The sequence below is a fragment of the Falco naumanni genome, chromosome 2 (genome assembly GCF_017639655.2).
Source record: "Falco naumanni isolate bFalNau1 chromosome 2, bFalNau1.pat, whole genome shotgun sequence".
In the NCBI taxonomy this organism is placed as follows: Eukaryota; Metazoa; Chordata; class Aves; order Falconiformes; family Falconidae; genus Falco; species Falco naumanni.
Genome location: NC_054055.1, coordinates 18,059,784 through 18,075,335, shown reverse-complemented (window position 1 = coordinate 18,075,335; position 15,552 = coordinate 18,059,784). Strand labels below are relative to the sequence as shown.

Here is a 15,552-nt window from a genome sequence, read left to right as displayed (position 1 = left end):
TTTGAAACATGAAATCGGCACCACTCAGAAAGCATGAGAATATGGTAAAAGTCAAAATGGTTTATGCAGTCTGAAAACAGAATTACAGTCAGAATTCTGCCGAGAGACTATTTTCATATCCATTACATTAATCTGAACAGCTGTTACAATGAGAGCATTTGTGCTATCCCACCCCTCTTTTTTCAAACAGGAGCAACATTCTAAGGAAACAGATAAGTGTCACTACCTAATATATTGCTTCATTAGCATTAATTGCCATCTATAAACTACTGCTTTCCAATGTCAGATCATTTCTGGTTTTCTTATCAGCATTTTGATTATTTTTTTTCATGTTACGGTATTTTTTCATCAGAGACATAATAGGAAGAAAACAGTGTTAATGAAGCGTGATGTATGTAAGAAGAGTTTGATGGTATTCTTGCGGGGAAAACCCTGAAGCCAGTTGCATAAACTTGACTTAATTAATGACACTGTAAAATGATTTAGCTTTTCCTTCTTTATTTTTCCCAGAAGGCTTTCGTTAAAAACTCCATTTTTGTCCAAATAAATTCTTTCTTATCTTTAAGATAAAAGCCAGAACATATTTCTTGAAGATCCTTCTACGGCAGGAGATGATTATTTGCACAATTTTAATTGCTGTCCAGCTGGGTTATAAGAAGGAAAGATACAACATAGGAGTAATTAACAAAAAGATAAATCAGAAACTTCATTGAAGTATTTTTGAGGTGATTAAGTCTTCCTATGATCAAGAACTTACAGTATTTGTTCCAAGGGGATTAAAGTAAGGAATTTTACTTCCAGAAGTTTAAAAATTTTTCGGTACCAATGAATATGATCTTATCATGACATATGTGCTAGTTTTATTTAAAAGTAAAATTTAGTTGTCTCAGATCAGGCAATATTTAGAGAATCACAGGTGGCTGCTAAAACATCCTACGGGTTCTTAACCAACCCACTTTTCTGATTTCCTGTTTTAATCCATGGCAGATGTGTTTCTGTTTATAGTAAATGCATATGCTATTAGTCTTTTGTGAGACCATTGTGTACTTGAATGGATATAATGTTGAAAAGAAGCAAACAGCAGAAAAAAGTTAGTAGTAGTCAATATACATTTAAAGCTAGCTATGCATATCACCATGAAAACTTATTTATGAAAAATGTAATTCAGTCATTACAGCTACAGTTTAATATTTAGACTCAAATGAAAAGTGTCCTCTTCAGCAAAAAAAAAGTCATTGATGTCTATGTACCATGTGTAGTAAGGTACTTAGCATAGCAAAACTTACACACCCTGTCCCCAAATATGATAATCTTTGTGAAGATATATGTGATGATGTTCAGGGTCAGCAATGCTGACTTTAGCCAGACTTTTAAACATCCTCTAAAAGTTAATCAGGTAGTTTATGTGTATTGCCAGCTTGCTTAAATATTCCAGCGTCACAGTTAAGGGGAAATTTAACCTGGCCAAGCATATTTGAATCCTGTGCTGTCACTTCTCTTCTGTGTCCAGCAGAGAAAAGCAATATGCATGTAAGTCTACAGAGCTTAGCTCTGAAAGGCTAATGTTTGGGAAATCATTTTTTATCTGGAGAAAGAACTAGATAGTGGATACCTGTCTCGTATCAGAGAGCAATTACTCATCTGAGTAGCCCCATTCTCTCTTTATTTCAATGGGAGAAAGGAATTCAAAGTAAGTGAAGAAAGGGGAATTATTAAATATTTTACTACCTTCTTGACTTTCACGGTCTTCAGTAAATTTGCAACCCTAAATATATTTTGGCTTGTATGGTATAGTAATCATTAACGTAAGTCATCGGATGATAATTTGAAGGTAGCTAAAGGTGAGGACAGTTCCTGTACTTCGTTCCTTTAAAGTAATAGGAAGATTGAATTCCTGGCCATTGGTTAAGGCTAGATGAATTTGTGAAGGTTAGCTTAAAATAGCTAAAATTTATTGTGACTATAATCTATTATAGAATTTGGATAATTAAGTACATCTAAAATCCTAGTCATTTCAAGTGTATCAGTACTTCTTAAAGCTAACAAGACTCCCGAAGGCAGTTCAGTGGCCCAAAAGGAGCTAGATCCCTACCTTTTTTCGCAGCAGGTCTGCAGAAGAAGACACACACACCCTCCATCCTGGTGGACTACTTGAACATATATCTGCAGTGTACCCTTGTGGCAATGAGAGGTCTAATAGCTGCACCTTTCCACTCCTGGGGGACTGCATCTGCAATACTGTTTTAAGTCCTCTTTGGTGTGACAGAGCTATGAGCAAAATGAGGAGACTCAAACGGGGAGCCATTAGGAAGGTCAGAAAGTGAAAGCATGTGAAGCATAAGAGGGTGAAGAATTTGTGGGGTTTTAACCTGCAGAAGGTTAAAGGGGGCTCCTAACTTCTGCCTGCTACTTGGAGGGCTAGAGACAAGATGAAGCCAGACTTATCAGAGGTGCCTTACTTTCACCTTACATGTCTGAGGACTGTTTCACCCTTTCCTGTTGAAGTTATTTGTCGTGCAACAGATTATGGATTCATTGGGCCTGAGAGAAAAGTTGACACTATAGCCTTTTTGTCAGTTCACTGCTTGAGAAGCATGATCTCCTATTCCTGCCATGGTTTCTACATGCAATAATCCATTTTACAGTGAAATATTTAAGCAGTTTATTTATTTATATTTAAGTATTTTATAAGGATATTACCTAGATGAATAAAGATGTTTAGTTAATCTAGTAAATTTAGATTAATCTAGTTAATTTAGTAAATTGCTCTGAGAGCAGGAAGTACTGCCACCTAAATACCTAACACTAGTTTGGGTTGCCAGTGTCTGCATGATCAGTGTTTGCAACCATCATTCAAAACCAATTTTTTAAAGATCTCTAGACTTGGGTTCAACCATAGAGAACAGAAAAGTGTAAGAAGTGATGACAGTAAGGCATCTTTACCTTGATCTGAGAGGACATAATCTTTGCATCCATTGCATAAAAGGAGAGCTGAGAGAAAAAGAGGAAACAGGAGCAGCAAGTTTTCTATTAATGTATTAGAGATGTTTTTTCAAGGTGATGAGAGATGTGTGATATGGACATAAAATGTATATATGCAGCGTGCTTCATGTTCTCTGTAATAATGCATTCGTTCTAATAAAAGATCAGCAAGTACTTCCATACTATTCCATATGAAAATCTGGCTATTTTTATGCTTCTGAAAGTAATGGCTTTACATTTATTGGTATTCTATTACTCGTGGAACTAGAACTGAATCTGTAGGAGTATTACATTTTTAATACACTTTTAATGAGATCTTATTTTAAATTAGGTGCTTTAATTGAATAAAAATAACTAAAAAATGAAATTGCATAGCAATACCCCAAAGCACTCAGGATTTTTACTTATATTCAACATTTCACTGATTCTATGTGGTAGGAGAAGAGTGAACATACAGAGTAGGTGACAGCCATAGGTTATCAGAAACAATGGCTAGCAGAAGAGAGTAAGAAAAGAAAAGATCTGAAATTGAGTAAGTCACTTTGTGTTGGAAAGCCTTTTCTTCTGAAAGATCTAAAGACAAACTAAAAGTATTTAGTACTTGGCAGAACTAACTGGATTTGAAGAGCCTGCCTACGTGTTACCAATTTCATTGACATTAAACATTTGTGGATATGTATTTTATGGCAGGCCCTATTTTTGATGGAAGATTCTTTGCCATCTTGTCCTATATTGGCCTGGAATTCAAAGGTCAGGTAGCAGTAGCAGGGAACTCATTTAAATGTTTGACTGAACAAAAGACTTTCCTTCCCTGGAAAACCCCTAGGGGAGTCAAGATTGAGGGGGAGAAACAAAAAGGAAGACTTTAGCATTGTGCTGTTTTGCAGGCAATAAATCAATCGGGTTTGGAACAATTTTTCATCATTTAAAGTGGCATCCTTGGTATCAAGAGGTTTGTGATGTGATGGTCATGTACCAACTCTAAACTGCAGGTGTTAAAGGAGGAAATGTAAAGAAACAATGCGCGATTATTGGTCAGCCTGATTAGCAAGGATAGCCTATAGACCTGAGAATTCCTCTGACACCCCTGGCAGCAATCAAATGCTATAACCTGCGTTCAGTCATGTTATAGTTTTATTTGTAGGATTTTATCAACAAGTATGATTGCATAGTATCAGTTGACTTACATGTAGTTAATATACTAGGGCTGTAAACAAATTGCATTTAGGAATTAAGGGATTAAAGTTTCAGATATTTAATTTGGCAGCTGTTTATGAGTTGACAATTAACCTCACTTTGATCACGATACAATTAGTGTTATTGCTATATAGCTAGTGCACATGTATTGTGAAATACAACTAAGAGAAATTAATGGCTACTTCTGGTAATATAAATTTATTCCCATTTCTTAAAAGCCTATTATTGCTTTTTGAAGTTTGTTCCGCATATACTGATATGTCTCATCTCTAGCATGAATAAAACATATACTTAAGTTTGGTTTACCCTAGCATTCTCTCTGAAGATTTAAAATACATCAGTTATTATCCATACCATTCTTGGATAATGAAGATTGTCTATAGGACAGCCCTTGTCCCACTTTACTGGGGCATTTGTCTTGAGAAAACTATGGACCTGAAGATTCTTCTTGAAGATTTATTCAGATGTGTAAGGGCCAGGATCAAACAGGAGAGAAATCTGGATGCAAACTCAGCATGGGCAAGGCCATGAGTTCTAGATTCTAAGAGCCACCAGTTGAGACTCCTTTGGAAAGTATATAATGTACACTGAATGCTCTCAGTGCTGGCAGAGTTTTTTTCTTATTTAAGTCTAGCTTTAAATTATAATGGATATAGTTCACAATACACGCATCTTAGATCCTGCCTAACTGCCCTCTACATGCTTAAATTCAATGTTTAAATTCTCCTGATACTTCCTCAGGGGAAAAAAAAAAAAAAAAAAGAGTTAAGAGCAATAGGCACCAAACTTTTCTTAAGCAATAAAAATTGCTGAACACCTCAATGAGTTACTCACAGGGTGACCAGAAACATCTAAAATAGGAAAGTATGCAGCAAGTAGGGATAGGCTATGTCTACATCAGCAACCAAACCAGGCCTGTACCCGCAGCCTGTCCCAGGGGCAGATGGTGCGGCACAGCTCTCAGCTAAACCCACTTCCCTCCACAACTGGAGAGCTTTATCCCCACTGTCTGTGAGGAACAGACCCTGGTCAGGGGCATTGTCTGGGAGGTCACAGGTCAAGACAGTGCCAGAGAACATGCTAACCGGATCAGTAGAAATTGGCAGTGCTTGTGTCTCCTCTGCTTTGGCCTTCTCTAATTTATTGGTATAGATGTGTTCATTAGCATGTTAAAAATTACTGCTCAGTCAGGCAGAGCACTTTTCTACAGATCCTGTTCTGCTTCTTGTTCCTCTGTCTAAGATTTTTCTCTGGTTTTCCGCCATCTCACTATTTTAGAATCACAGAATGGTTTGGGTTGGAAGGGACCTTCAAGATCACCTAGTCCCACCCCCCCGCCATGGGCAGGGACACCTCCCACCAGACCAGGCTGCTCACAGCCCCATCCAGCCTGGCCTTGAGCACTGCCAGGGATGGGGCAGCCACAGCTGCTCTGGGCAACCTGTGCCAGGGCCTCACCATCCTCACAGGAAAGGAATTTTTCCTAGTATCAAATCTAAATCTACCCTCTTCTAATTTCAAAGGAGCTTTAGAGAGAGACAGCTTGAGATCAGTAAGGCTGTACCTGGGTACACATGTCCAACAGAGTATAATGTACTGCAGAGGTCAGCCCTGACCTTTTTCAAGTAGAATCAATATTGGGTTTTATGCCTTAGAATTGTTGTCCTAGTTTAGGACATTATGGCTTCTATAACCCTTTCCGCACTTGGTGGGCAATTAAAGCAATACTTTGCATCTGCTGAGTGAAGCAATAAGGAATTTGTATAGAACGTTATGGCATGCATCTCTCACATTAGCTACCATGCAGATTTTAGGAAAGACCTGAATGTATTTCTTGGCAGTATCAATCATCCATCACCTAATGCCATTTTAATATAAGATCTAATGGGAAAGAAAAATATAATCCTATTTCTGTTGAGAATTACTGCCTGGAATGTGTTTAACATTTATGGGATGTAGGCATGGTAAGACAGGTTCTTACTGGGAAGGAAGCAGCTCAAGTGCCGCTGGGTCCCATGCACAGTCAGTGCATAACCTTTATTAAAAGTTGCTGAAAAGGAGTATTAACTGCTTTGACTATTCTCTGTAATTTTAAATTTGAACATAGATTTAGATGATGACCCTGTCAAATAGACATTCAAACTTACATGATGTGAATTTTTAATTGACCTGGTTGTTGGAAAGGGGAATATTAAGGGCTTGATTTCTGCCTGCTTACCAAGCCAATACTGTAAAACAGGATGTTTTACTGAATTTAGGATCTGGTAGCATATAAAGACTGTCTTGCACACAATCATTTTAATTTTTGGAGTACCAGATCCGATTGCAAATATTCTCATAGCTTTTTGAAAACAAATTCCAAGAACATAATCAGTAACATTTGTTAGATATGTGGAGCTAAACTATCATTTGTTATAGGGAACTGAGAGTTCTGCTCTTGTATGAGATGTTTGTAATTTTAAAGCATTTGAGACTCCCTAATCAAAAGGGAGGATGCTGCAGAGACTTTGATAATTAGTTTCTATGTTTAAAAAAAAAAAAAAAAAGATAGATTCAGACAGATCAAAGAATCTTAGCAGTTTCAACACCAAGAACATGAATGTTTGTCTCAGTCAATTCGTGAGGGCTTTAGTAAATTCCCTGGAAACCCAACTTGAAAGCATGACTCTCCAGGCACAGTTTTGAACAACAAATTAGATCATGTAAATAGACATATCCAATTTCAGTACTTATAGGGCCACTATCCTTAGAATATCTGCATGGTTTTGTGATGCCTAATGTACTTAAATGAGTCACTAAATTATTAAGACCATAATTCAAATTATTAGCAATTGTTTCAGAAAACTGAAGGAAGCTGATGTAATTATTCCGTTCTTCTACTGTGCTTTGCAGGTCCTAAAATGGTAGAATTCCACGGTCAGCAATTTCAGATCAACTCAAAGGATGGCAAGCCACTTTTTACGGTGGATGAAAATGAGGTTGTAATTGGCACAGATAAACTTCGAGTCACAGGTTTGTAATAGTTTTAGAAATGTCCAAATAATAGCCACAAGAAAAGTACAATTAAAATGGCATTTTTAAATATGTCATTGTATGTGAACACATGTTCTCGTTTTACCTCATTAGGAAATAGAAAACTGTAGATATTCTGACCTTTTTCAATAAATAATCAGTAAGAACTTTTAACAGCAAAATAATAATTATTTATATAGATATAAATATGTACCTATGTCCATATATGTGTATTTTTATTTTAAAGCCAGTAGTGACTGGAACTGTACTAGCACATTTTTTTCTGTATTATTTAGTGTTTCCAGTGCACACTGTTAACTGAGGCTAAAAAAATTCTATATATCCCAGTTTGAGTTCTTTTGAGTTTTATTCGTGAAAATGTTTCAGATTCTCTGATATTTTGATATGGTTTTATCTTTCAAAGTGGAAGCCACTGTATTCCTGTGTGTAGCACATATGTCACAGGATGTTATTTGTAGTATATTTAAAATGTCATCTGTCAAAAGACAAGTTTGTCTTAGACTGTTTCTGCAAATCACCAAAGTACTCACTTACGAAGTAAGATGTCGAAGTTATTGCATGAAAAGCTATTTCGTTTCATATAACCTGATAAATTCAACCTTCATTTTCCAGGTGTGAGGTTGCATTAAAACAGATACATTAAGGTGTGATTCCTCTTTAAGCAGAAGAGTCCATCAAAGGAAATACTGAAATTATCCTGCAACTTGTTTTCAGTTACATTTTTAATATTTTTAACCTGATTGCAACTCTCATGTTTAACTTTAACTAATTATTGGTCCTCTGAAATCTCAAAGTCTTAATTTGAATGGATATATTCATATAATTTCACTGTGCAAAACTACAAATGTGGTAGTTACTATACAATTAGTGTTTCAAAGCCAAAGTTAAGTTATAATAAATGTGTTAATAAATTTTGTTTACGCCTGAGGGTCTTATCTTAAGTTTTTTAGTTTTTAACCTAATTGAAATTACAACTTTGTTTAACCAGGAAACCATATCAAATAATTATTGTTTGCCCAAGGGATGCTAAACTTTAATAGAAAAGCATGTTTAACAAAGATATGAAAAACTGCATAATTGTTAACTGATTTGGAAAAGGTCTATCTCTGCTCAAAGTAAGTAAAAATCATTCATACATGAGTAGAAATTGTTATGCTAAAGCATGTATTCTGACTCGTCCAATATTAATCTTTACACTACAAGGATAATAGTTTACTTTAGCAGACATTGTAGAAAGACACATTGCCTGTTTCTTTTTCACAATTTAGTACAGTTCAAAAGCAAATCCATTAAAGTCAATGAGGTTATTTCAGTGTAAAATTAATATAAGTGAGAGGAGATTCATGCCTACTTTGCTTCAAATTAATTTATTAAAATTGTGATTTATATGATACTGTTAGCATGAAGGATAAATTAGTAATACTTTGCATACTGAGATAATTTTTTAAACATTGTAGATAGAGAACAAGATCAATGTGAAATAAATTTTGAAAAGTTCATGCCATAAGAAACAGAATACCTCAGGCTTAATATACACAAATAAAATTTTGCAGTTTTTTATGTACAATATAGTGAACTATTTGGTTTTACTCCTCATTTATGTGAATTATGAAAAGCTCAGTAAAGATTTGTAAGAAAACGTAACAGTTTTGAACTAAAATATAATACAGCAGAGAGCAAATGTCTGTGATTTATGGTATTTCAGGAATAATGAAAAGGTGTAAGAATAAGCTAATCCAACCCAGCACCTCAGGAACTGTCATTTTCCAACAATTTGAAATGTTCGACCTCATACGATTTCAGTCAGACATTTTCTCGCCCATGTGGTAGAAGAAAATAGCAGAAGTATCTTCCTGTTTTCCGAAAAAGAGCAAATGCCTGGGGAAAGCCATGATCAGTGAAATGTCTCAGATACTCCACGGGGTCATGGACAGGTCTAGGTGCCCATGTTCAGACAATTGAATTGAACCTCCAGTCAGCATAGTCAGTGCAGCCTCAAGCGTGAAGGAGACACCTGGAGCTGGCACGTGGAGAGCTCTTCTGCCAACCAAATGCCGTTGTCTGCTTTAGGATGAGCTCAGTCGCTTGCTCATCTGTCTTGAATATAGTGGCTGAGTTCAAATGCTAAAACATAAGCATCCAGAAGTGTTTGAAACACCTCAGGGTATGTGAGACACCTCACGATGCCACTCTATGTACTACAGGAGATGCTTCCTTTGATCACGGCAGCCGGAGGCCCCACAAGATGTACAAGGGTATTTTAGATGACAGTAGGTACATATGATTAGGCAACTAAATTGGGCCCCTAGCTCATCTGTGACACCTACATCATAGATATTTAAATTTAAGCGTATGAAACTGAAGCTTAGCTTAACCCTTCATGACAATAATGCTACCTGAAGGAGCATGTCCTCCAATTACATCCTCTTTAATATTGTTTCAGTAACATGTCTTTTGCAGACATCTGTTATGCCACTACAGAGGTTTCAAACATCAGCATTTTGTCCTGGTAAGGTTTTATACATTCAGGCGGCCCTGGTGACAGTGAAACCCACCTTGTAATAGTGTATTGGCTGGCAGAGAGCCAGTCACTTTATAACTGACGATATCGTCATGGCAGAAGGAGTAAAGTCACAGCACTGGCTGGAAACAGAATCCTCCTGCATTTTCAGTGACGAAATTTTCCCTTGTATCCAATCTAAACCTCCTCTGGCACAGCTTGAGGCTGTTTCATCTCATCCTATCACTTGTTACTTGGGAAAACCTGCTTTCAGAGCAGGGTGTATGTTTTAGGGGGTGGGAGACCTGGGCTGAATTCCCTTCTTGACCCAGGAGACTTCCATCCTGCAGTCCCACCTCCCAGGACAGCGGTCTTGCAATGCCATACAAACTGTTAGGTGCCTAGTCTAAGGGGACAGCTGGGAGCAAGCACTTTTGATGTCTACCAGCAAAGCAAAGCTCTGCCTCTGGCTCTCTCATTTCATCCTCTTTGACAGTTTACCTTCAAAAAGAAGAGGACAGAGTGTGATCCCCAGAGATGATCACTGCGAAGCATGGGCTTCAGTCTCCTCCAGCAAGGAGGGAATGCTGCAGTGACAATGCTGTTTTATAAAGCCATTCAGAAAGATATTTTTTAATTTAAATGCTGTAATTGCTGCGTTGTAGTGCTGACTCCAGTGCTGTTGGTTTTCACATGCTGAGAGCTAGCAATACAATTGGGCTTCTCTGGGGAGTTTAGTCTCTCTGTTCTCTCTGCCTTGTTTGTGAGCCACGGTGGTGCTTAGACCATCATGGCCATTGAGGACCAAGAGACAGGAGCCAATCCCTAAAACAAGGATCTGCTTTATTTCAAACAAGGCTTCAGCAACCATAATTGCACGCAGGCCTCACAAATCTCCCTTTGTATAGATATTCCATCCTCCAATCAGTTTTGCCAGTCTTCTCTTTCTGACATCTCTCAGTGCCTATCTGGTCATCTTTAATGCAACAAGTCCAGACTTTGATAAAAATGTAAAAATTGGACTAGAAGAGGCAACTGATTTATTAGCTCACATCCCCTTCATAGACAGACAAATAGTTCATATAATGTCTTTTATAATCTTATCAAGCTACATCTCAAATGCGAACAAACATTATTCATTTTTTTATCACCAAATGTGAACTTCTGTGTAAAAGGTGCTGTAGTGATTGTATGAATTTCTAAAAGTGACAGAGGCATTATATAAAAATTGGGCAGAGCACAGAGTAGAGCTTTTCAGAGTCTGCCCATGCTGGTGGTGTCTATTGTGGAGACAGAACTCACCCAGCTGAGTCTGAGACATGTCTTTCCCTTTTGAAGTCAGTATTTGTTATTCTGTTAGCAGTAGCAGGTAATAGACTGTGTTCATGTAGTTAAACTACTAGGCTCCACTTACCTTTTATTACTCTGATTATTGCTCTGATGGCTAGATATGCCATTTCATGATATTGTGAGTATCCACTAATGTTACTTTTGTGAGATATTAATGGAAGTGATTATTTCCTTCCCTGATCTTTCTAATAATTGAAACTATATGGTTTATAGCAAGTGGACTAAATAAAAAATGTGGGTCTTACACACAAACATAGCAGGAAAATTTATAAAAATGCAAACATAAGACTAGATTTTTAATGGCAGTAAAGCAGTGTTATAGCATTAGGTTCCCTGGAGCTGCTCCAGTATGCACTGACCGTTTCAGTGCTTTCAACCTGAGGACTTGTATCTACAGTAATGACACACTATAACATGCAAACAGGTAAGGTGCTTTACAAATGTGCCACTCAAAATAGTTTACTGGAATAGAGGCTCTTCAAGAAGGATGGGCTGGAAAGGTGAGGGGGAAATTGCCCTTTATGTGTGAGAGCAGTGGTAATGCATGGTGCTTAGCCTGGGGACAGATGAGGAGCCAGCGGAGAGCATAAGCATAAGGCCAGGATTAGAAAGTGGCTCAACATGGGCAACGTTGTGGTGGTTGTGTACTGCAGGCCACCTGATCGGGAAGAAGCAGGTGAGACCTTCTTTAGCCAGGTGACAATGGATAAGTCTTTCTCTCCAGAACAGCAGTGTTATCAAATGCTCAGCTATTCCTATAGCCCTTAAAAAAGGTGGAAATGGATCTTGCATCCAGAAACTGCGCCAAGATCCTCACTGTGTGATACTGTTATTTAGATATCAAGAAATTGGCACACAGTCAAATTCTACCACCACGGTCATTCTGTGTAAGGATATGTGGCAGTGTAGCAAGGCATGAAATTTCAAACTATACAGTTTCATACAGCTGGCATTTTAAGAAACTATGCAGCTTATCTAAGAATGGGAATTCACTTGTATCTTCATTATACCTCATCCTATGACACGGTACAGCTAAACTAATACTGAAAATTGCTGAAAAAAATTTAACAACTGTCTAACAGAAAAAGAAATGGATTCCAAACCATACTCAAGTGGAAGAGCACACCATAGATCATATGTTGGTATAGGAGATGCATACATGAGTAAGAAAAAGGAAAGACAAAATAAGGGGAGGGAAAAATGCCTTCCACAATCAGCAAACTAAAATGTGCATCCCCAACAGCATTTTGTTCAGTCAGGACTGCACTTGTGCTGCAGATCTGTTGGTTCTGACAGTTCTCACATCCCACTGTTTTATACCATTGAGGAGTCAGGGAGTGAATACAGTGGATTCCTTTTGGAAGAGCCTGAACTGTGAAACGGGCTGCAAGAATGCATTTATTTCATCAGAACTGCAAATATGCCTGAAGTCCACAGGATGAGACTGGAGTTGGTCCGAAGTAAAATCCCCTAAAACTCTATAGTATGAGCAGCAGATCTTCAGCACCAGGTATATTACCTGTATAAATCCACCCTTTTCAGGTCATGTTACCTCCTAACACAGACATACCTAAAGACTTCCCAGAGCTACAACTGGAAAACATTAAGATCAGGCTATCTCCCCTGATAAATCATATGTTTGGAGATCATTCAGAGTTACTGACAAGATAAGTCTTTTGTTAGCACAGATAGTGTTGTGACACTATATATTTCACTGAAATTACAACTTATTCACTGTAATCCAAGATGAAAATATGAGCAAAGAAAACAGTGAAATGTTTGCTTAGCTAAGAATTATCAGGTAGGACGTAGTGGAATGAAGTACAGTGAGGAATCGTGACATATTCTCAGAGGACTGCAATGTCAGAAGTCTCCACTCAGAGTGAAACGTGAATTCATTGCCACCTTTAGCTGGCAAGTAAAACAAGTCAGGCATTTTGACATGTCAGCTTATCCCTGTAAAATATCTTAGTTCTACCAAATCAGCATTTTCTGACAAACGTATTTAATTCGTTAAGGTTTGGGGCTTTATCATCATCTCCAATGTGTAAGGTTGCCACCTAGTAACACCCACCGGCACAAATACAAGAACAGGAGAATAATTAACTATGTCAGGCCAGACATTAGGTTTTATCTTGCAAAATAATCTTAATGCTAATGAATAAGGGTTAAAGTCCTGTCTGAATTAATGAATTTTATATTTTCCAGTGTTACATTTGTGCCAGTTAGCCGATTCCAGAAATACTTACCTATCTAAATTGATGAAGAGGATATCAACAGCTAAATAAAATTTAAACAGAAGCTTAGAAATCCCTGCTTCCTGGACATAGGGATTTAGTATGGTAATTCTTACATTCTGTGCACTTCAATCCAAGCTAAGGAGATTTCATTCTAAGGAATCATGATTTCAGTTAGAGCTCTTCCCAAAAAGCAGCATATTTCATATTTGCTTAGGACATCCTGAGTGCTTTCCCCCAGCCCATATGAAGTGACAGAATCAGAACGGTTTGGGTTGGAAGGGACCTTCAAGATCGCCTAGTCCCACCCCCCCTGCCATGGGCAGGGACACCTCCCACCAGACCAGGCTGCTCACAGCCCCATCCAGCCTGGCCTTGAGCACTGCCAGGGATGGGGCAGCCACAGCTGCTCTGGGCAACCTGTGCCAGGGCCTCACTGCCCTCACAGGAAAGAATTTCTTCCCGATATCTAACCTAAATCTGCCCTCTTTTGGTTTAAACTCATTTGCCCTTGTCCTATCACTACACTGTAAAAAGTCCCTCTCCAGCTTCCCTGTAGGCTCCTTTAGGTGCTGGAAGGCTGCTCTAAGGTGTCCCTGGAGCCTTCTCTTCTCCAGGCTGAACCACCCCAACTCTCTCAGCCTGTCTTCACAGGAGAGGTGCTCCAGCCCTCTGAGCATCTTTGTGGCCCTGCTCTGGACTCACTCCAACAGGTCCATGTCCTTCCTGTGCGAGGGGCTCCAGAGCTGAATGCAGTACTCCAGGTCTCATGAGAACAGAGGGTGAGAATCCCCTCCCTCAACCTGCTGGCCAGGCTGCTGTTGGTGCAGCCCAGGACATGGTTGGCTTTCTGGGCTGTGGGTGCACATTGCTGGCTCACGTTGAGCTTCTCTCCACCGACATCCCCAAGTCCTCCTCCTCAGGGCTATCTTCCTATCAGTTGGCTCAGCAATGTATTCATTTTTAATGGTATCTCTTGATTTTACTTTTGTCTCTTTTACCATGTTGCCCCCACTAATTTTTATTATTTTTTCCCTTTATGTGACACGTGATAACATCTAATACCACATCTATACCATCTGCACCATACTTTCTAATAATCCATTTCCCCTTGGCTTTCCTTCCCTCTGCCTGATTCTACATGTACTTTCACTTTTTCATCCCAATCTCATCAGGTCTTCCAGACAACATAAAAAAACCCCAGTTTTCTTTTGTTTACATGTATATTTGCACTTAATATGTTACCTATGATAATATTAATATTTAAATAAGAATGCACATGCATGCATGCATGCAGATTCACCAGCCTGCCACTCAAGAGGTGTCTTAAGAGTTTGTTTCTTTAGATGGAGTCCAAAGCCCTGACTTAAGGCTTTCTCCAGCCCTGAATTCTTTCCAGAGGGTTACTGCATTCTCTTTTAATTCAAAGAGCAGCCAGAATAGCCACATTGAGTAATAGCCTAACAATTAAAACACAGTGCCTTGCTACATATCCACCTGGAAAGTGCTTAGATATGTGAATCCTCTAAGGCAGCCACTCAGCCTCAGGCCTCTCCAGCTGTAGATGAGTGCCTTCACAAAGCCAATGAGCAGAAGGTGAGAGACTCCACCCTTGCTGCAGCTGGTGTTTAGCTGCTTTTTTGAGCCATCTGGGTTGTTGATGGGCTTTTGTACTAATGCAGCTAGTTGCCTGATCCTAGTGAAGCTTGGGTGGGAGGTGGTCACTGAGCTGGTGACACTGTGATGACTGCGGTCCTCAGGAGAGCAGAAATGGAGGTACCTGGAGAGCTTTCAGGTTCAACAGGGAGGCTTCTGGTGAAATTGGGTGCCCACTATTTCTTCCTTGTTGGGATGAAACTACCTTTATTTCAAGAGATAAACTATCTGATCCCTTAGTCATTACCGGTTTATGTGCATAAATACCATTTTGTATTCAGCAAGTCTGCCTAAAAATAGGGGGGCATCTTTAATGAAGTGACACGCCAGAATTTGTGCTATGTATAAAATAGTCTAAAATAAACATGATTATTTAGGTCTGTAATATTTGCAAACGTTTTGTGGGATTTTAATTATCTCTATTAACTCTAATGGAAGTTACATAGTAAAAATCTTATTTACTTATTTTGTTGTCCCATGTATTTTAAAATTTCTTTGTCTTCAGGCTTTTTAGATTTCACTTTAAGAATTTATACATGAACTTCTACATTACCTGTCAATATTGTGATAGGATGGTAGCTGTATTTTAATTGTCTT

The 15,552-nt window shown here is 38.4% G+C and overlaps 1 protein-coding gene across 7 annotated transcripts in view; it reads left to right on the top strand.

Moving 5' to 3' along the window:
* The window catches only part of SGCG (sarcoglycan gamma), a 134,941-nt gene that overhangs the window by 92,904 nt on the left and 26,485 nt on the right, over positions 1-15,552 (top strand). For all 7 annotated transcript variants that reach the window (XM_040583467.1, XM_040583466.1, XM_040583471.1 and 4 more), the window contains one exon: positions 7,072-7,191. In XM_040583467.1, coding sequence (XP_040439401.1) covers positions 7,072-7,191 — 120 coding nt within the window. The remainder of the gene's footprint in view (positions 1-7,071; positions 7,192-15,552) is intronic.